The 21653-nt window shown below is 33.1% G+C and overlaps 1 protein-coding gene across 3 annotated transcripts in view; it reads right to left on the bottom strand.

Moving 5' to 3' along the window:
* The window catches only part of LOC115441376 (small G protein signaling modulator 2), a 55696-nt gene that overhangs the window by 32726 nt on the left and 1317 nt on the right, over window positions 1-21653 (bottom strand). For all 3 annotated transcript variants that reach the window (XM_030166149.2, XM_037436665.1, XM_037436666.1), the window contains exons 2-3: window positions 11634-11749; window positions 11259-11411 (exon numbers count right to left, since the gene is read on the bottom strand). In XM_030166149.2, the coding sequence (XP_030022009.1) occupies window positions 11259-11411; window positions 11634-11749 (269 nt within the window). The remainder of the gene's footprint in view (window positions 1-11258; window positions 11412-11633; window positions 11750-21653) is intronic.

Here is a 21653-nt window from a genome sequence, read left to right as displayed (position 1 = left end):
TATAGGTAATATATTACTAACTGCATTCTACAAATAAATAAAGAAACATACCTAAGATCCATATAATATGTGTAAAGGATTAGTTTTTTCACTATTTGCCTGATCAGAATTAAATCAATCTACAATATTTTACCATACCCAGAATATTAGCTATATTCTAGAAATGGTTAACATATACATAACAACATTATGTTGCTTATATATTATAACGCCTAATGAAAACGCAATAGCATATACATAACAAATGTAGTATATAATATATAATAGGCTCAAACTTTAACACGATCGATAACAGCCACTATTAGAGTCATCGATTCACCACGATTAATTCTCACAATATACCGCAGCAAACCCATTTACTCACTGAAAGGAACGTGCAAGCCTACGACAACAGAATACAAAATGGTACTTCCATTAGGCAAACTATTTCGGGAAACACTAACCTAAAAAGTGGTCTTGTGAACAGCGAACTTCCATTTAGATCGATTTAAAATAGCCGATTTGAGTTTAAGAAATACTCCGGCTGTTTAAATTAATGAAATCATTTGTCATTATATTAAACAATTAATCAAATTATACACCAGAAAGGCTCTAACATTAAACCATTTATTCTCGGTTCGTTCATTAATAAAATTTTATAGCAACGAGCGTCCCTATTACTCTTAACACTGAAGCAGACTAATCAATTTATATAATTCCGAGGAGCCATTTCTGTCTAACAACGCAGATACAGAATCTCGTTACATTTTATACATTGTTACAATTTAATCTCTTTTCTTACTTGAGAAAAAATACAATGCTTCCGAGTAAGCTTCTTCTAACTCCACCAGATATTCGTATGATTGTTGTTATTTTCGCATCACGTATGATTCTGTTTTCCTGCAAAAACGTATTAGTAGTGACTATGCCGAAAGTAGAAATTTTTGATAGAGCCATACAGAGATAGCGATGTGCCCGATAGGGTTTAAAACCTTTACTTACATGATGAATTTCCGTTATTTTTTATAGGTCATTTACGTAAGGGACTGGTGGGAAAAATTCCATGTCTACACTTTACAGCCATCGGTTTATGCTATGCATTGTATGGCACACAATGATAAAAATTCTTACTGTCATTAGTCTACAACACATTGCATCGTTGAGATTAACAGATGGATCAAATTTTATTATGTTTTAAAAAGATATCTAGAAGGACTTTAAAAATTTAAATTTTAAAATATACCTGTTTTTATTTTCAGTAGCATATACGAATCCTTTATAATATTCAATAATATTGTCAACCGTCCCAAAACGCGTTAAAAACTACATAACATAAATATTAAATATAAATTCAGTAAAGCCAGTAAATGTAAAATATGTTATAAACTCATTCGTCGTTCTAAAAGCTCGTTCAGAACCATAAGTAAAATCATTCTATTTAATAAGCTTTCCATACGCGCTCTCGTACATGTATGAATATCATTGTTTTAAATTAACGTATTTTCTGTTAATAATGTCTTAGTTAAAATAATTAAATGCTAACAATCCTCTTACTATGAACAAAAGTGTTATGAAACTTTTTGTATATCAAAGTTGATCTTGGGTTGTTGCCACACGAGATTACAGCCGGAATTTTCATTTAAAATTGCTTTGTGTAACGTGAGGAGGTGTTACATGAATACTGGAACATTATGTCGGAGTTTTTACAACTTTTGAACAACCTTTGAGCGATATGTTAACACGTAATATGATGTAAAGAATATGAAATCAAATTAAAATAATTTGTACAACGTTTAATAGGCCTTACCGAGAACCATTTCAAGAAGTAATTGACCTAATCTGAGCTTTGAATCTCTTAAATTATTTGATATAAGGAGGGAGACAAAATTTTTAGCGAAAACATTATTAGTAACGGTGTTCGAGTAAAGGAAACTGTTTACAAAAATGAAGTAATGGAAAAGATATAATAAAAAATTAAATGAAATACATAGAAATAAATAGTTATATAGCATTTCTATTCACCAATAATACAATTATACTAAGAGGAAAATATTCCTACCTACTGACCTATATCAATATAATCTGCGTTATTCTAAGCGAATCCTTCTACATAGACCTAATTACCAGACAAAGCTCACAGAGAGTCGATAAATTAAAGCTGGAAATAGGTCTATAGCATTGACCTTTTAAGATATTTAAAATCCCGTAAGGGAATAACTTCTATGGAAATCAAATATTGGTTTTGAACAAGACATATTTCATTTATTTGCGTTATAATAAAATGAAATTTCTATAAATACCATACCGCTCGAATTTTATTCGCGCAATACAATGAAATTATAAATTAATAAAATTATAAGCAATTTAACCCACGTTTTCCCATAAATAATGATAGCACCAAGGCGCTGTTCAATTCATAAAGAAATAAAATTTTATAATATAGGTTCTCAGTCTTGTATTTATAAACGAAAACAGACACCTAATATATAGTAGAGATTTGGTAGCACGTTACTAAATATCAACATTAATCAATAGGAGATTTCTAGGAAAATAAACAAGATTTTTTGCTAAATAATTATTTACTCAATCCGTAAATGCCCCGGATCGAGAAAAAAGACAAGATTAGGAGACAAAATAATATAATATTAATGATTTTAGTAACATTATTTTTATTTAAGACTAATTAGCTGTAAGAATTAATGAATTGTGTAGTAAATATTGAAAATTGCTTCCACTAAATGCTTGTGGTAGATAATCAAATGCGATAGTTAAAAGATACATAATGATAATTCCTTATTATCGAATCCACTCATGCCAAACACTGCTCACTTGTATAAGTACCCACCCAATGCACCGTAGCATTGTACACCAGCAATCCATACTTCCATTAATGGCGCTTCAGTGGATCTCAAGCTAGCATAAACACTCAATTTACCCCTTTCATCCGCCTGTATAGCATTATCCAATGCAATATCTCATGAATTATTCACCGTATCACATACAATTTTCACTGTTAATGCGGATGATAAAGCACGTAGACTGAAAATTATATATTATTTTTTTTTATTGAAAGACAAAGACGATTGCCATGTGCCATCACTACATAGTATAAAACAAAGTCGCTTTCTCCGTCCCTATGTCCCTTTGTATGCTTAAATCTTTAAAACTACGCAACGGATTTTGATGCGGTTTTTTAAATAGATAGAGTGATTCAAGAGGAAGGTTTATATGTATAATAACATCCATTAAATAGTGGAGAAATACTGTTATTTTGTTATGTTATACCCGTGCGAAGCCAGAGCGGGCCGCTATGTTTTTATATACAACGTTCACAGTTTTTCTGTAGTTTATTTAGAATCAGCATTGCACCCGTGCGAAGCCGGGGCGGGTCGCTAGTATATTATTACTTCAAGGCGTTAGGCAACATCAGTTAACTCGTGCATGTAATAAACTTCAATAATACAATATCAATCATACGAAAATAATTTCTCGCCACAATTGCTTCACTTGCTTAAATAATTATATTATGGTTTATCGCAAACCCGGACATACGCAACTAAATTCGTGAAGTTCTCAAGCTCACGTTAAATTCGGGTGCATAATACGACTCGCATCTACTAACCGTAAATTAAAGGGATATTAAGAACCTCCTGTACTGTTTCCGGACCATCACAAAGTTCCAGAGCCAACAAAGTTATTTACTGCACATATAAATTTATAGGTGCACTTTGTAATAGCGTATGAGATACTTAAATAAATGCGCTATCCATTAAGTGAAATTGAAATATTAAAAGCTTTGGTCATGATTAAATTGGTTTCAGATTATTTTATTGGCACATAAACATCAAATGGAAGATATTTAATATTAATTTATGTTGCTATTCATCTTTTTCATCTTACAAGATGTTAAAAGGAAACGAGCTTTTTATCACAAGGTTTCGACTTCTTTCATAGCTTCTTATTACTTTAATATTTATCAAAAGTATTTGATAATTATAATGTAATACTATAGTTTGAAAATATTACTTGATATAGTTGTTGTAAATATGGTATATGTTCTTAGTAATTAAATAAAGTTAGTAAAAAGATGTTATTGACACGAGTGTTTATTTCGGACTAAAGAGAAGTAACTATGGCAAACAAAATACAATTAGTTCTAAAAATAGAACATATAAAAAATAATAAGTCACGACGAAGGTTACAATCTCCAACAGCCGCCCTTAATCGCAGTTGTGACAGAAAACAAAACAAATAAAATAATTAAGTTTCTAAACCTAAGTTAACTACACATCGTTTGTGTGCTAGAGGTCCGAGGGCCTTCGTTAGTACATCAGCAGGCATATCGTTACTTTTTATATATTCTAACTTAACAATATTATTAGATACGGTAATATTTCCAATTCCGCAGCACTTAATCTGTTCTCCATTTGCGACAGTAACAGTACCTTGATTCTGTATCGAGATATTCTGAAACCAGTCCCGTCTAGAAGTCATGTGTCTAGTACAACCTGAATCTACATAAATTATGTCCTTTCTTGGGTTTCCAGAAGTATTAAGACTTGTAAATATCGTATCATTGGTATTTACCGCATTGCCTTTTCTCCTTCTTGTTTCTCTGTGGACAGTCTGGTCTCTTATGTCCAGGTGTCTTGCACTCATAACAAACTATATTCTTCTTCATTGACTTAGGCTTCTTCTTCGCATGAAAGACAGAGTCTAATGATGTAACCACATCTTTGGACATTTCATTAAGCAGTTTTGTTTTCACCAACTCTGTAGTCACGTCTACATTGCAATTTTCTAAAGCCATAATGAGAGGTTCATACCTTGGAGTTAGACCTCCCAAAAGTATTGCAGCAATAGACTTGTCCTCTATGACTACATCAATATCCGCAAGATCCTGTGCGGTTGACATAACTGCGTTAATATATAGTTCAATATTTTTGAACTCTGATAGACTCAACCTGTACAGTCTACGCTCCAAAAATAATCTTCGTCCTATTCCCTTATCTTCAAAGGCTTTTTGCAAACAAGTCCATGCCTCAGATGCAGTTTTCGCACATCTTATATGGGTTATCGCTGCACCTTCTACTGATAAGCATATCTTTGCTAATGCCTTTGCGTCTTTGCGTACCTTTGTAGAGGCAGGGGTTGTGTCTCCATCTCGGTATCCACTAATTGTTTCCCATAAATCCTCATGGATAAGGTAATTTCGCATCTTGAACTTCCAAGTCGGATATCCATCTTTTATCCTCAAACAAGGAAATGGAAAAGATGTGATCGACGCAGGGGAATTTTTCATACTCGAAACATCTCCAGACTTATGTGACATTTTCAGACTATTACTATTTCCTAGTCACACAAAAAATATATACAACTTTATTTTACTAAATAACGTGAAAAACTAAGAACTAAGCGTTCGTGCTGATAACGTGTTGTAAATATGGTATATGTTCTTAGTAATTAAATAAAGTTAGTAAAAGATGTTATTGACACGAGTGTTTATTTCGGACTAAAGAGAAGTAACTATGGCAAACAAAATACAATTAGTTCTAAAAATAGAACATATAAAAAATAATAAGTCACGACGAAGGTTACAATCTCCAACAATAGTACTTATTAGAACAAGTATGATGAACATTAAACACCCAAGATATACCTGATAAACTTAAAACCACTAATACGGTATTATTATTTTTTATTACATATTACTCAATTATTTAAATGATTTAATTTTTTAATCCTTGGTAACAGAATGTATTAATATCAAGATTTGTGGATGATTCCTCTGTTACATTTTTCGTTTTAATGAAACCTTAGATTATATTAGAAGTTGTTACGATGTAAAGTCAAGTGTGTAATGGGTCAATTGCCGTAGAATCAAATTTAAAATTATAATTAAGGCACGATCACTTCATTGAACTCCTCGAGAATATTCCATCAAATTAATTTATTTGTAGGTTGATTATTTGTATGATTACCTGAAAACAAATAGAGAACTAGCGTATCGAAACCAAATTTTTAGGAATAACGACGGTGTGAATTAGTAATATATGTTTTTGTGGCGGAAAATTGTTATACGAGCAATAACACAGACCGTGAAATACAACGGCAAATCTGTCACTTTGCGTCGGTTTTCGAAACAATGGTGCTACATCGCTCGACTCAGCCCATTCATGCTGCAGACAAAATTGGTCAAAGTGCGCCTCCACAATCCACAACAAATGAACGCCTAAAACAATTGACGTTGGCGCTCTAAACATGAACTCAACTAGTTCAGTGGTCGCTTATTGACTGAGCAATGATATTATCGTTATGTATTTATATAGTGTATCCACAGTAATATGGGCACTAAAAACTTATTTATTACCAAAGTTTCGCATCAAGACGCTTTCTGATTAAGGGTGTAACGTAAACAAAATTCATGAATAGCCGTATTATGAGTATTAATACAAAATTCAAGAACTTATACATATAAGTTACACAACTAAAGTAAATATTTCAGATAAGACATACGCAAAATGTATTATGAACAAGACCGTCTCGACTCCGAAGTTAACGTTACATGAATAAGTAATTACGTACGGTGTTACTTGTTACAAAGCGTTTAACGAGAAAATTGTTTCAATTTATACCTACGGTGTTGCCAGGTATAGCGATTTACGCGAGACAATTTAATTTTGCGCCGGTGTTTCCTCGTCATCGGCACATGCTTGTGAGAAGTTTGGAACGGTAAATATGTCAATCTATTATGAATTACTTAGTATATAGCCGCGTCATGTCATATACTTAGACCCATAAATATATTAAGTCACACATGTGTTCTGTTCGGATAAGTGGACTATGAAACAATTATCTCCGAATAAAACTTATATACTTCGCCTTTACTTTTATCAATTCCTTCGTCTTCAAGTTTCACAAAAGTACGAAAGCGACATGATATTATTTGTAAATCCAATCAAATTAAGAATCAAAATCAAATAGAAAGTTAGGACTCATAATATTATATGCTCTTGGCTGTTTTATCCTGTTTAAACATTCTAAGCCATATGAAATACACTTACACAATATAGTCGTTAATGAACCAGTGTTCCTATTACTTATTCATAAAAATATATCTCATTGCAAACGCTTAATAATACAGTGACATCTGGCAACACGATACACGATACTACACACAACGTACGATCACACACGCGCTAGTTTTTACACCAAATCGATAACCACGAGTGGTGTACACCGCACTATGTGTGCGTTGAATATTCAGCGCCCAGATACAGACACTTAGCTGTTTAACCCTCGTTACGGTTTGTTACAATGTTTTAATGTTCATCATTTACTTCGCATCATTTGTCTAGTGACAGAGCACTTGAGTTAATAATTGCTGGTTTTTGGCTCACTTATTATGTCCAACAATATTTTTAACCGAGTTCAAAAAGCAAAGTTCTCAATTCGATGTGTATTTTTTATCTCTGTTACTTCAGAATTCAGTCATTTATTTTGTGACTTTGAATTAAAAAGACATATTGTGAGTAGACTCTGTTTGGAAACTGTTATGGCGGTAGGTTAATGCGAAAGATGCAAGTCATTTATGTCACCATAGGAAGAAAATTTTTTCATGTTTAATTCGTACTATTATTTCAAATATAGCAAAAGTTAACTAGACGAATAATATACATCACATGCCAGAACAAAATATACAGGTAAACTTTAACTTGCAAGCAACAGCTGAGTATGCAATATAACGGACGCGTGGCGTTTCCAAAAGCTCGTACTTGATCCGGTTCTCAGCTATTATCAAATGCCAGCAGACAGTAAGAGGGGTTAGGAACTCTATTAACAGCCCGAGAGTGCTGACTCTAAACTAACAAACTAGAATCATGTATATTTATGTGGAAAAGCCAGATGAAACTAATTCTGTTTAGAGCACAAATGGGACAGATTGGCTTGGATTATACCTTGAAAAACCAACACCAAGCAACAAGTTCCATGTTATAACTGTTTGAACATTTATTTCGTATGACAGGAAAAAAATATCATTACGTATTTTATCTAATAAAATGTGTTGATATTTTTTCGAGAAATAGAAAGCATAATGTATTAAAGAATTTAATGAATATAAAGTAAGGAAAATAATATCAGGGAAAATAATAAATAATAATAATGTAACGGTATTTGAAAACCGTCGGTCTTCATCAACCATAAAAAAAGGCGGGCACACAAAGATTTAAGTGTTGTATAAAACTCAATCTAGACAAGAGGAGATAAAAGCTTGTTGTTATTATAGGGTTTCGCCGTAAGTACATACACCTTGGAAACACCATTAAACCATTTTACTACCGCGACCGCCTTTTGACTGTAGGTATGTTGCGTCGCAACGCTTTTGATAACATAGGAGAATTCACGAAGAAATAACATAACGAGTTACGCGTACCTAATTATTTCTTATTGATACTTGAAATACATATACGGCAAGTAAATTCTGACGTAGCAGCCAGTATTTTAACCAAAAATAATAATAAGAAAGCTATAATTACTTCCACCGAACATCTGTACAGGTCACATAATTTTTATAAGAATCACGTTACGATTGTGTAACGTTTTTCAATTCATTTGAACATACAATGTAGCAAATGGCAATTTACACTAAAATAATATTAATTTATCGTACCACGAGCCCCGAGGGTATTAGTTAAATAAAATACACAGCGGCAACAAAATCAATTTTCCGGTAAGGGACCCCGAAATTAGGATGACTATTGACTCCGCCTCGAATATCCAGCCAAACAAAAAAAAACAATGTAAGTGTTAAAATATTTATTCAATTTAATTGAAGTTATTATAGAAACGACTAGTTATAAATTAAAATAACTATAATACACGTCTGCTTTTATTAGCTATACCAACCACGTAAACGCCCAATCATTTAAACTATAACCTCCAACCAATGTACGGAAAAACATGATTGTTTACGTTGTATGTACTAGCGTGTATTAATGGCGATACACTAAATAACTCGAATCATGTGTAAACCATAACTGTCGTATTTTCAATCAAGTATTGGAAATGAGTAGAAACTTCAATCAAATAGTAAAGGTGAGAATAATACAAAGCTAAATCGCTTAAATTTGAATTATTGACTATTACAATTTTAAACATTGATTCCGTATATATATATATCTATATAATGATTTCTTATGTTTACGCGAATGTTAGACATTGAAATAAAAACTAAAAACTATTTAAACGGATTTTATCGCGGTTTTTTATATTATTATTTTCTCCCGACGTTTCGAAGACTTTGCAGCCTTCATGGTGTGGAGTCCCCCCCGTGACCATGAAGGCTGCAAAGTCTTCGAAACGTCGGGAGAAAATAATAATATAAAAAACCGCGATAAAATCCATTTAAATAGTTTTTAGTTTTTATTTCAATATATATCTATAGTTATATTTTTATTTTTTTCATAAAAAAATTACGACATTTTTTAACTACTTATACCAAATAATAATGGGGTGAACTAGAAACCATGAGGCCATATGTAGGTACAGATGACCTAAAGTTATAGAACATGTCGTATACTAGAATCAAATAACAATATGCTTGTTCGAGCTATATCCAGAGGAAACAATGGAATTCTTAATTTAATCTGCATCTAGTTTTCTCCCTGAAGGACAATACAATATTATGCTGCGGTGCAACGGTACAACGGTATCTCGGTATGTATAAACTAGCAACGAAAATGGTCACAAATAGAACACTTTTCCTAGGAGATAGGATAATGTTCTGGATTCTAATTTTAATATTTATTTAGACGATGCTTTATTTGAAAACATAATATCATTGATACTAGTGCAATAAAATAAGTATAACTTATTGCCCAATGTATATATTATATACAAATATAAATATTTCCCTTGATTACGCCATAACCTGAGAAACGAAAACGATTTCATTCATCTTTTTCATTACTTACTTTATAGAAGTTTTTTACGGAAAGAAAAGTTAAGAAAAGTGGAAAATTTCTGAAATCTTAACAACTGTTTAAACTTCGGGCTTTCACAGTTCGTGCGTTTGATGAATGTGAATTTAGAAGACAGCTGTTTGTTTTTTTTTTATAAATAAAAAAGATTACTTATCTGTACTATTATATAAAGCTGAAGAGTTTGTTTGTTTGTTTGTTTGTTTGTTTGAACGCGCTAATCTCAGGAACTACCGGTCCAAACCGAAAAAATATTTTTGCGTTGGATAGCCCTTTGTTCGTGGAGTGCTATAGGCTATATACCATCACGCTATACCCAATAGGAGCGGAGCAGTAATGGCTAATCTCAGGAACTACTGGTCCAAAGTGAAAAAATCTTTTTGCGTTGGATAGCCCTATGTTCGTGGAGTGCTATAGGCTATATATCATCACGCTATGACTAATAGGAGCGGAGCAGTAATGAAACATGTTGCAAAAACGGGGAAAATTATAAGTTTTGTGAGCTTCCGTTGCCTGCGCTGCGTAAACGGTTAAAGTAATGCAACAATGATATATGACGGGATTGTTCCTCTTAAAAGTTCTAAAAAATATATTATAATACAAAGTCCCCCGATGCATCTGTCTGTCTGAACGTGTTAAACACAAAAACTACCCAACGTATTAAGATGAAATTTGGTATGGAGACAGTTTGAGACCCTGGGAAGAACATAGGCTCCCGGGAAACTACTACTTTTATAACGGAAAACTTTAGCCTGAAAAACTTTATAATGCGGGCGGAGCCGCGGGCAAAAGCTAGTATTATATAATTCTTCTGTACGCGTGTATATAACTATACTCCTCCTAAACCGTTGAACTGATTTTAATGAAAATTTTTATGTTTTTTCGAGTAGGTCCCTGAATGGTTTAGATTCACAATTAGACCCGGTAATTATATCTAACTACAAGTACTTACGAATCCCGTCCAAGCACAATTTCATGTGATCTAAATAATAATATACACTTATTTAGACTCTAATGTGGCTTAAATTTTTTTATAATTTCTGACACCAAAGACACAAAACATTATCTAAGTGTGGACTGTTATGCCAGAAAGTTATATGTATGGAAAGAAAACAACCAGTATATTGGTTTCAACCGTCCCTCCTCAATATACAAACAATCTATTACAGTACCGCACTTAAACATTTACTTTAGAAATCTTGTGCAACAATGCCGCAAAGTACATTGGTATCTAGTGGTTCCTATCATACCACTGACAGGCAAAACAATCCAGACACAATACCGCACTTAAGCACTTACCTTCGCAATCTTGTGCAACAACGCAGTCGTGGAGCTAGTTTTAAACAATCCAAGCGCGCGCCGTCGCAGCCCTTGCCCGAGGCATGCTTCAACAGCGCCGCACAAGGCAGTCACACCACCGCTTTCTTCGTGAACGAACTTTCTAGTAACCGCCTAGACAAAAAATATTACGAAGAGTATTTCTATGGTATGAGAATGTAAACTGATATATTTGTAACAAAGCTTAAAACACGCGGGTCATGCTGCTACTGTGATGAAATATTTTGAATTTGGACTAGGTCATTATGGTGATAGTAACAATTGAAGTATATCCGCAGTAGCCTCTGAAATTACATGATAGTAATCAGAACGATATTATAAAAATATAATATTTACCTCTTCCATTAACTGCTTGACTTCTTTTTTCACAGCGGCAATAAGCCGCTCCTTTTGTTCGGCGCTCGGATCATTCGCCGTGTCCGCCGGCATCTCCTCTGATGACTCGTTATCGACTGCGACAAAACAAATGATTCTACAGTATATGTAAAAGATAATATAAATTCAAAGAAAATGTTTGCAGCATTCATTATTTTGACAAATAAACAAATTATTACCAAATATATGGCTGTGTACCATTCCTTGATATAGGTAATCGATATTTAATTTCGATATACGAGAAAAGAAAATTACGGAGCACCGCAATCCCAAAGGAACGATGGCCGGACGTCTGAACCAAAAGCGAGCAGAGACCGTCTATCTTTCAAACAAATTGAAGGTAAAGGGTATTAATAAATTGAACCAGAGATCTAATCAGATTGATCGCTACTACAAGATTCGTTCTGTGTGAGTTAAATAACAGAGTTAATAATATTGAAATTCAGTATCATCATTAAATTATCATAATTACTTTCAAAAAAGAATTTTATAAGTAATTGCTCGCGGCTACGCCCGTGAAAAAGATTTTCCGGGATAAAAGTCCTGCTTTATATTTACACGGGACAAACAGTAGCCTATAGTACTCAAGAGTAATGCTTCATATTAATGAAAAATAAATTGATATCGGTTTAAGAGTGTTTTATTAGCGCGTTCAAAAAACAAAATTCTTCAGGTTTATATTTTAGTAATAGATTTAGATATTCAACCGCTTAAATAAGACTACTTTTCTTTCCCGGAAATTGCACAGTCGACCTTTTATTTTGCAAAAAAAATAGAAGTATTTGTAACGTTAAGAACGTTACAAATACTTCTATTTTGTTAATAGCATATAGCAATACAATTCTCTCAATAGCAGATACAATGACAATAAGTATCTGATCCATTTCGCGAGAATAAGCATTTAAAATTGTAATATCTTAGTATCACCTCTTTCGAAATTACAAAAATCCTTTGTCTTATACAGAGTCGGGTAAATAATGAACGTGGTTTATATAAGGGAACAGTTCAATCAAACCGCTACCATAACGGACGGGGCACAATATTTTACCAAGGTTTATACCTCAATAACATTCTCAAGTGGTGCGATGATTTTACTCTACATATATATATATACTAGCTTTTGCCCGCGGCTCCGCCCGCGTTATAAAGTTTTTCAGGCTAAAGTTTTCCGTTATAGAAGTAGTAGTTTCCCGGGAGCCTATGTTCTTCCCAGGGTCTCAAACTGTCTCCATACCAAATTTCATCTTAATACGTTGGGTAGTTTTTGAGTTTAACACGTTCAGGCAGACAGATGCAGCGGGGGACTTTGTTTTATAATACATTTTTTAGAACTTTTTAAGAGGAACAATCCCGTCATACATCATTGTTGCATAACTTTAACCGTTTACGCAGCGCACGCAACGGAAGCTCTCAAAACTAATAATTTTTCCCCGTTTTTGCAACATGTTTTATTACTGCTCCGCTCCTATTGGTTATAGCGTGATGATATATAGCCTATAGCACTCCGGGATCAAAGGGCTATCCAACACAAAAATATTTTTTCAGTTCAAACCGGTAGTTCCTGAAATTAGCCATTACTGCTCCGCTCCTATTGGCCATAGCGTGATGATATATAGCCTATAGTACTCCACGAACAAAGGGCTATCCAACGCAAAAAGAATTTTTCAGTTTGGACCGGTAATTCCTGAGATTAGCCATTACTGCTCCGCTCCTATTCGGTATAGCGTGATGATATATAGCCTATAGCACTCCACGAACAAAGGGCTATCCAACGCAAAAAGAATTTTTCAGTTTGGACCGGTAGTTCCTGAGATTAGCGCGTTCAAACAAACAAACAAACTCTTTAGCTTTATATAATAGTATAGATATAGATATAGACCGTACACACGTGCCCGCATGTAAAAGAAAATGAAACAAGTCCACGCCGATAAACTAAGTGCATTTTAAAATATTAAATTTATCAATCAAAATCTTCTTCTTAAAAACAAGTGTCTCTGTTCCACTAAGTCTCTGCTGGTAATCAGTTCGTTACAATACAATTTCTCATGAATAATGTATGACAGAAATTTAATTTAGGTTCCTACGGAAAATAACATTTGTAAAAATAAACGCTGAAATACTGTCATTTCTGAACGATACCCTGTGGGGCGGGCTTTCATTACTGCTGTTCTTTTGCCACTGTTTGACATTGAATAATGCCGTAAATTATCGAGCTAACTTAGTTTCATGCTAATCGAGAACAGAAAATTTTATTTGTGTCAGGATTTTTTGATACTTTGGCGACTTATAAAAATATATACAAACTGCACTGAAAGAATTCTAATACTAGCTTATGTTCGCGGGTGCGCCCGCGTGAATGATTTTCCCGCGATAGACAGTTCCCAATGTCCTCCCCAGGGTCTCAAATTATCTCCATACCAAATTTCATAGAAATGCGTTGGGTAGTTTTTGAGTTTATCGCGTTCAGACAGGCAGACAGATGAGGCGGGGGATTTCGTTAAAAATATATTTTTTAGAACTTTTTAAGAGGAACAATACCGTCTAATTGTTCTGATCCTACACTTTTCATCATATTATGTAGATATGAATATAGATTATTATAGTATAAAAGATTAACATGCAAATATTCGGATAACAACTTACTTACTAATCTAATTAATATTACTATGAACCATTACTTGGAACTTAAAATTCTGACGAATGACTTGTTCTTACTTTTCACTTTTTTAATCAATTGAAATAGAACCTCAACTTTATTCTTTGTATAGAACTTAATTATTGTTTTCTTTTTCCTTAACTTCATTACAATACAAATGCGGTTTATGTCTCTTCAAAGAGTTGAAACAACATCTCATTATAAAAAGTAAAACTTTAACTGATTTACTAAATGACGTTTTTATGCCTGTATTGTGTAATAATTATGATGATTATTATTATTATGAATTTATGGTTTTTGTCTCAAAGTGTTTGGGACACTTCGGTATGTATGATGAAATCACGATTTTTTTTAATAATCTGAAATTATTACGCCATTTAGTAGACTGCTCTCTCTTACTCCTTTTCTTATATCCATCTCATGGTTGCCTGAAAGATATTGCCTATAGCGATATGACCGCTATTTATACTTATAGTTTTTTCATTGTTTTACTTGTGTGCAAAAAAAGTTAAAATAAATAAAATAAAAATAAATATTATCCTTTTGGTCACGCTATGTTAAGTGACGTTAAATGGTTGAACGTTAGACGAAGCAAATGAAAACATGGTTCAGTGACGATAAATATTTAAAAAAATGATTAGTAAGACTCTGCAAAAATCAGAATATTACTTTCCAAGGCACTGCAATTTCAATCATGTATATTGGCAATTGTCCAAATCGTCTCAAATATATTTTTGCTATTGGAAATAGATATTGTGGTGGAGTCGTTATCTATAATAACACGTTTAGCCCTATTTCTTGTTGTAAACTCCATGCTAAAAATACGTTACAACAGCAAAACAAGTACGTAAGTACCGAAAAATCTTAAAGCTTATTTACGCAACTCGACTGTAAAAAATCATGATTAATCACTTTTGTCCAATATCTTGACGACTGCTCATTTTTTGCGCAAAATTCGCCGAGAGTGCTCCAAATGTCGTTAAATATGTCCTGAACTATCAATCATGTCATATCTATGTTTTTACGATTAACGACGTCAACACGAAACCCTATTAGCGGAAAGCTACAAGGTTGGCTGTGTTTGGGTTGTTATAATACACGAATCGCATTAGGTATCCACGTGATGCCTATAACTACGTAGGAACTATTACAGTATATAAATTGCTAGACATTTCTAGTTCCCCATCTCAACCTTCATGTAGAAATTATAATAATATCGCCATATTCATTGCTTAAAACCATCCATACTTATATTCGTAATGCGAAAATAATTCTGTCTCTTTGTTTGTTACGCTTTCACGACTGAACCACTGGACCGATTTTTATGGAATTCGACACGGAAATAGTTTGAAACCCTGGAAAAGACATAGAATAAAGCAATAACAATAAGATAGTGAATTTACAAATTTGGGGATTGTAACTTCGTCGTAAGACACCGCAGAAATATTCAATGATATTGATAGATATAAAAAAGGTTTCCCAGTTTTATTATCGTGTTTAAAATCAATGTAGCATATTCACACAATTAATTTTCTTGTAGAAGGTAAACATTCGCTTTCAATAATGATTTTTTTATGTTTACATGAACGTTTCGACATTAAAACAACACGATATTTCGAATTTTATCGTGGGTTTTTATATTATAATTTTCTCCCGACGTTTCGAAGACTGCATATCTTTATGGCCAGGGAGGAACGCTGAGGTAATAGTCGTCCAAAAAGTCAGTTACAATATCTACCTATATTTTACAATTATATATCAGCTTTTAAACAAATAAATCTGCTTTAAAATCGGTCCATTCCAAAATTATTACCACCCCTCTTTTCCCTTGGGGGTTAAAAACCCACGCAAATTAATAGCAAACAGCGCACCCTGTATAAAATAAACTTAAATATACAACAAAGCCGGGACAATGTAGTTAAGCTTGTTATCCGACGACATGACAGTGCAGCGTAAAATATGAAAACAAGACAAATGCTTAGAAATGCAATCTCAAGGGTGAAGTCCAGTACTACGATAGCACTTAAACAAGCTGTAAACACTTTTAAAAAAGGAGTGGAAATTGCCAACATGATTATGTTTACTCTATTTACCTGGAATTCGAGTGCTTATATACATACACCTACTTATTTATTTATTTAAGGACCTCCAACGAAGGATACACGGCATATAATAAAAACAATGTCGTAGCATTTTTACATTTACCAATGTGACGTGCCTCTTCAAATATAGGAGACCACAGCATGCAAATTTATATATTGGTACAATATATAAATTATAAAAGAATTTAGAAACATTTCTCAGTATAATCTTGAATAAAATGCGGCAGAATTGTGTTCTGAAAACTCTTCGCGCACTTGCCGCTCTATGTTTGGACACATCGTTACAGCGCACCGGTAATTTATCCCTGCACCACCTAAGTCGACTGGTGGAAAATGCCTTTGGAATTACATTCGTCTATATACTTCTTTGTATATAAAGTGTATAAATAAATAAATAATAATTTAAACGGTGTAGTTACGGATTATAACTTAGTATTTATTTAATTGAATTAAATATGTTTAAATGAAGTTACATATAAAAAGATATTGCTGCAAATGTTGAAAAACCGCTAACTATAATGAAAAATGAAACATAAAAATAAGCTGTATAATGTGCAGGAAGGCCTATTATAAAATTTTGTGACAGAGCCCAAACCGGCACATTTTAGCAACTACGGAATTGTCAATTTCTTCATACGGAGACAGGAACAAGCAAAAGCTTTTAACACAAAAACAAAGAACTCGCTCAACAGCTTAAAGCTCTACTATTCACGAAGTTACTTTTGGAGCGTGTCCTAAACCTGAGCAAAATAACTTTAGATACGTTTTAATTTTTAACTCATCCTTACATATTATAAAGCAAAATCGCCCGCCGCATCTATTTGTCTGTTTGGCCGCAATAAACTCAAAACTACCGAACGAATTTCTATGAAATTTGGTATGAAGATAGCTTAAGACTCTGGGAAGGACATAGATTACTTTTTATCCCGCGAAAATATAAAATGCGACTATTATCTCGGAAAAATATTCACGCAGGCGAAGCCAAGAGCAAAGACTTGAAACTAATTATATTATAAAGGCGAAATATTATGGAAACGCAAGACGGATTTATGGGAAATTTGACACATAGATTATTAAGACTCTCGATATAAGTTCAAAAGAGAGGTTGTACGGCTGTTACGGAACCAGTCTTACTAATGATCCAGATTAACCATTTTTGATTTTGTTTTATTTTATATTTTTTTAAAAATTCTGTTCCTTTCCTTTTTTTTTTTACACAGTTCATTCCAAGTTAAGTTTGTGAAAATATTTACTTTTAGTTTTAGATTTAGAATTTATACATTTGTTTTGAATCTCAACTCTTTAAATACTTAGTAGTCCTTGTATGTGTCTTTTGTTTTAATTGCCATTAGAGTGTATGTGTATCATTTTGCAAATTATCTTTTTTTTTATCACAAATAGTGCATGTTGTGACTGCCTTAAGAAGGTGTTACACTTATATTTTATAATATTGTTTTTCTTTTATTTAGTGTAAGCAACATTGTAATAACTACTGGCTGTCCTAAATAAATAAATAAATAAATAAATTCTTGAATTAACATAATTATAGGATACTGTTTTCATCCCGAAAAAATACTCAGTAGAACGTTTATACCGAGAAATATTTTTCACGCGGGCGGAGCTTAAAGTAACGTCTACTTTTTAATAAACTTATAAAAAAGAAAACCATGGCATCTAAATTCTATATTAACTCTCTAGTTACCTACCTAGAAACGCAAGAAATCTTCGCACAAAAAATCCTAAAAAGTAGAACACGCAAAAACTGATTATTTTACTGAGTAGCTTCTAATGAAGTACTAAAAATTCACTTTATACGCTAAATTACATAGTAGCTGAGCACTTTCATAAATATTACATATAAATTTCTTGAATATTTTAAATATGAAACTCAAAATTACCTAAACACTGATTAAGAATAGCTCATATGATAAATCTTCAGATATTTATTTACTTATATTTATTTACACGGGGGACATTTGCCGCGGCCCTAAGCACACAGTTCGGTGTGCATATAATATACTACCTCTTGGTTGTCAACACACATTGAGACCTATGAGGGCCCGCGAACATTTCCTGGCATTATCCCCCCCGCCCATCCTAAGAAAGTTCCTTTTCCTACCCCCACATTTCTCTTCCCCATATCCTCTCCCAACTTTCCTCCAGGCCCCTGCAGTCTCTAAGCCGGCGAATTCCAGTATCCCGTTCGCTGGTGTCACCCGGTGTTGACAGCCGCATCCGATACAATCAGTAATGCTTTATGTACATATATCTAAACCAATCTATGGGAAACTACGCCTTGATCTCTCTGTATAGTGTAAACTGAACTGCATGCAATTTGCTGCAATCTACAAAGGATTTACTTGTCGATTGCTTGTCTCAAAGAATAGTGACGTAGATGCTAAGCAATGGTGGCGTTAAATAAAATATTGATCTCAAAACTAGTAACCCTACACACTTTAAAATCGAATGCAATAGGTATTAAGGTATTATAGTTTGTTAATGTTATTTTATAAATCCCATAATTAGAAATGCTAAACTGGGGAAATCGTTTCCTTCCCTAAAATGCTGTTAGATGAATAGATTCAAATCATTAGACAATCCTCATGCGTTCACATTCAATAAATGAATAAACAATAGTCTCTCGCGGCGATTATTCCATCTTTACTAATGACAGACGTGCATTGTGCGCGCACAGAAGCTGCCATTAAAATCCATTAGAACTGAGGTAATATGACACGTATACAAGTTTGTAACTGTTCATGCATGCAACAATGAAACTTCCATTATACAGATGCGTTTCACAGACCAACTTTATAATTCAACGTGTGAAGTGTGTAAATCGTGTGCTTTATGACCGTTAAAGTGTATTAGTATCTAATGATTAGTGATAAGATAAGCATCAGATTATAAAAGCTATAGGTATTTTCCATAATGGTTCAGTTGATTGCTTTGACTGTTCATTTAGGTTGGTAGAAAGTAATATTTAGTGTATATTTTCGAGTGCGAAGAGGTTTTGTACTACTTACGATATGTGCCATACTAAACCCAAGAATCAATAACCTGACAACAGCATAAAACTGTATATAGAACTGATAGATTAGGATAGGTTTTTTGCTGAGGCTGAACGTCATAATAAAAGTTGGACAAGTATTAATCTAAGAAAAGTTTATATGTTTTGTATGCAAAGTACTTTCATAAAATATCAACACTTTTTCAGCAACTCACTAAAGTTATCGCTCCTTTCATTATATATTGTAGTGATTTAGTCTGTTATTAGGCATATTAAATTAGGAAAATTAATATATGTCTTGGAATGTTGAGTGTAGTTAAATAACTATTTTGTCAATCAACGTTCTAGGCCATTACCTATTTATGATCAATTGATACGCTTCCCATAACATAATGCAAATTTAACATTTAATTATTACCATTGTTGTTTGAGTAGCTTAAATAAAATGACATCTTACAAAACATGTTCGGACGACCTGTTGATTCGAGCGAATCTCTGTCTAAAGTCAGCTTCAGCTACGTATAATTTCAAGGGTGCCATTACAATAAAACACTCTACATGAAACAGTAAAGTTCTTTGATACTCAAAAATGAGATCAAAAGAGCCAATAATATTTGATATTTATCAGAAATAGTATCTATCCGGTGTGTATGCATGAGAATGTTAGATGTAGATGGAGAAATTTGTAAAAACTGACTCGCGTCGAGTGTGCTTTGCCTATTATGATATGCAATGTCATTAGAAGAAGGTAACCAAACCAATAAGAGAGTAATTTAATGGTAATCATCATCGCCCTTCAACACACACAGGGCTAGAAGCGAAAGCATGAAAGCTTTGCGTTTTAAGGCTTTTTCATAAAAAGTAAATAAACGTCACATTTTCTTAGTTTATTTTTTAAATTGTGTTTTTTTTTTCGTTAATTTTATATAAAAATACCACTAAAACTGTTGAAATGAAATGATTTATTTGAATCCGTAAAATTTTATATACTATTTAGATTCAGAGTTGGTTCCGAGCATCTCCTAAAATACATATCATTTTAATTTGCAACCAACTCCGTTACAAGACAATAAGGAAAATTTTGGTAGTTAACAATCGTCAAAAGAACTAAAATTTATTTTCTTAAATAAATTATTCATAAATCTTTGCATATTGATGTATGCAAAGATTTATTATGCAGTTAGGAACCCGTAACTGGCAGGCGCCTACTATAGAACCAATTCCTCAAAGCCGTTTGTAAGCAAACCCATTCTTCGTCTATAACGCCCCTTCTTAAGAGATTCTACGGATTCTACGGAAATGAAAGCCTTTGCAAATCATGTGGACACCAATGTGGATGTCTAAAATCAAACTCTTTTCTATCAGTAACATAGAGATCTTTGTAACGCATGTTATTTTTTTATGCCGCGCAAAATTCAGACGACCTTTTTAGCCTTCATGCGAAAAACAAATATAATTATAGTATCAGGAGACTTCTGCGAAATATTTAAGTTTTGGACAAGGGAATAATACATGGTAAATGAGGTCGGGTAAGATCTAAAATACGCATAAAGCCCTGTTTCAATAAGAAAAGGGTGTGTAAATCCTGAAGCAAAATACACAACCCTCGTAGGAAAGTCGCTTTATTCTCGAATCTCATATCGTACTAAGTAAACCGTGATGTCGATACCGACATCGTGCGGTCAAGGTCTCGATAGAAAATTGTAATTTGTTCCACGAGAATATTCTAACAAAATCGAGATGAAGAGACCATATCGCTTTGTTTGCTTCTACGACTGAGTTTCTATTGGAATGATATGTGTATGACTAAACGTACTGCAATGCGTTGATGCATAGATTCCTAGAATTTGGTCATATTGCTTCTGTTGGTGGGCTTTCGTATGTTATTACTAATAATATTTACTTTTTAATAAATAATCCGTTAACGACTGAGTTTCAATTGGAATGATATGTGTATGACTAAACGTAGTGCAATGCTTTGATGCATTGATTCGAAGAATTTGGTCGTATTGCCTGTGTTTGAGGGCTTTCGTATGTTATTACCAATAATATTTACTTTTTAATAAAAAATCTTTTATATTATTATAAATAATCTGTTATTAAGCAATCTATGTAATATCAAGAATTAATATTTAGCCTTATAAATTAATATTTGCTTGGTTTTATTACTAGGTTAATCCAAAAATACTTCATTCCAAAATCTAATTATATTA

Source organism: Manduca sexta, chromosome 9 (genome assembly GCF_014839805.1).
Source record: "Manduca sexta isolate Smith_Timp_Sample1 chromosome 9, JHU_Msex_v1.0, whole genome shotgun sequence".
Lineage (NCBI taxonomy): Eukaryota > Metazoa > Arthropoda > Insecta > Lepidoptera > Sphingidae > Manduca > Manduca sexta.
Note: the sequence above shows the minus strand (reverse complement) of the source record. Positions and strands in the feature narration are given on the sequence as shown.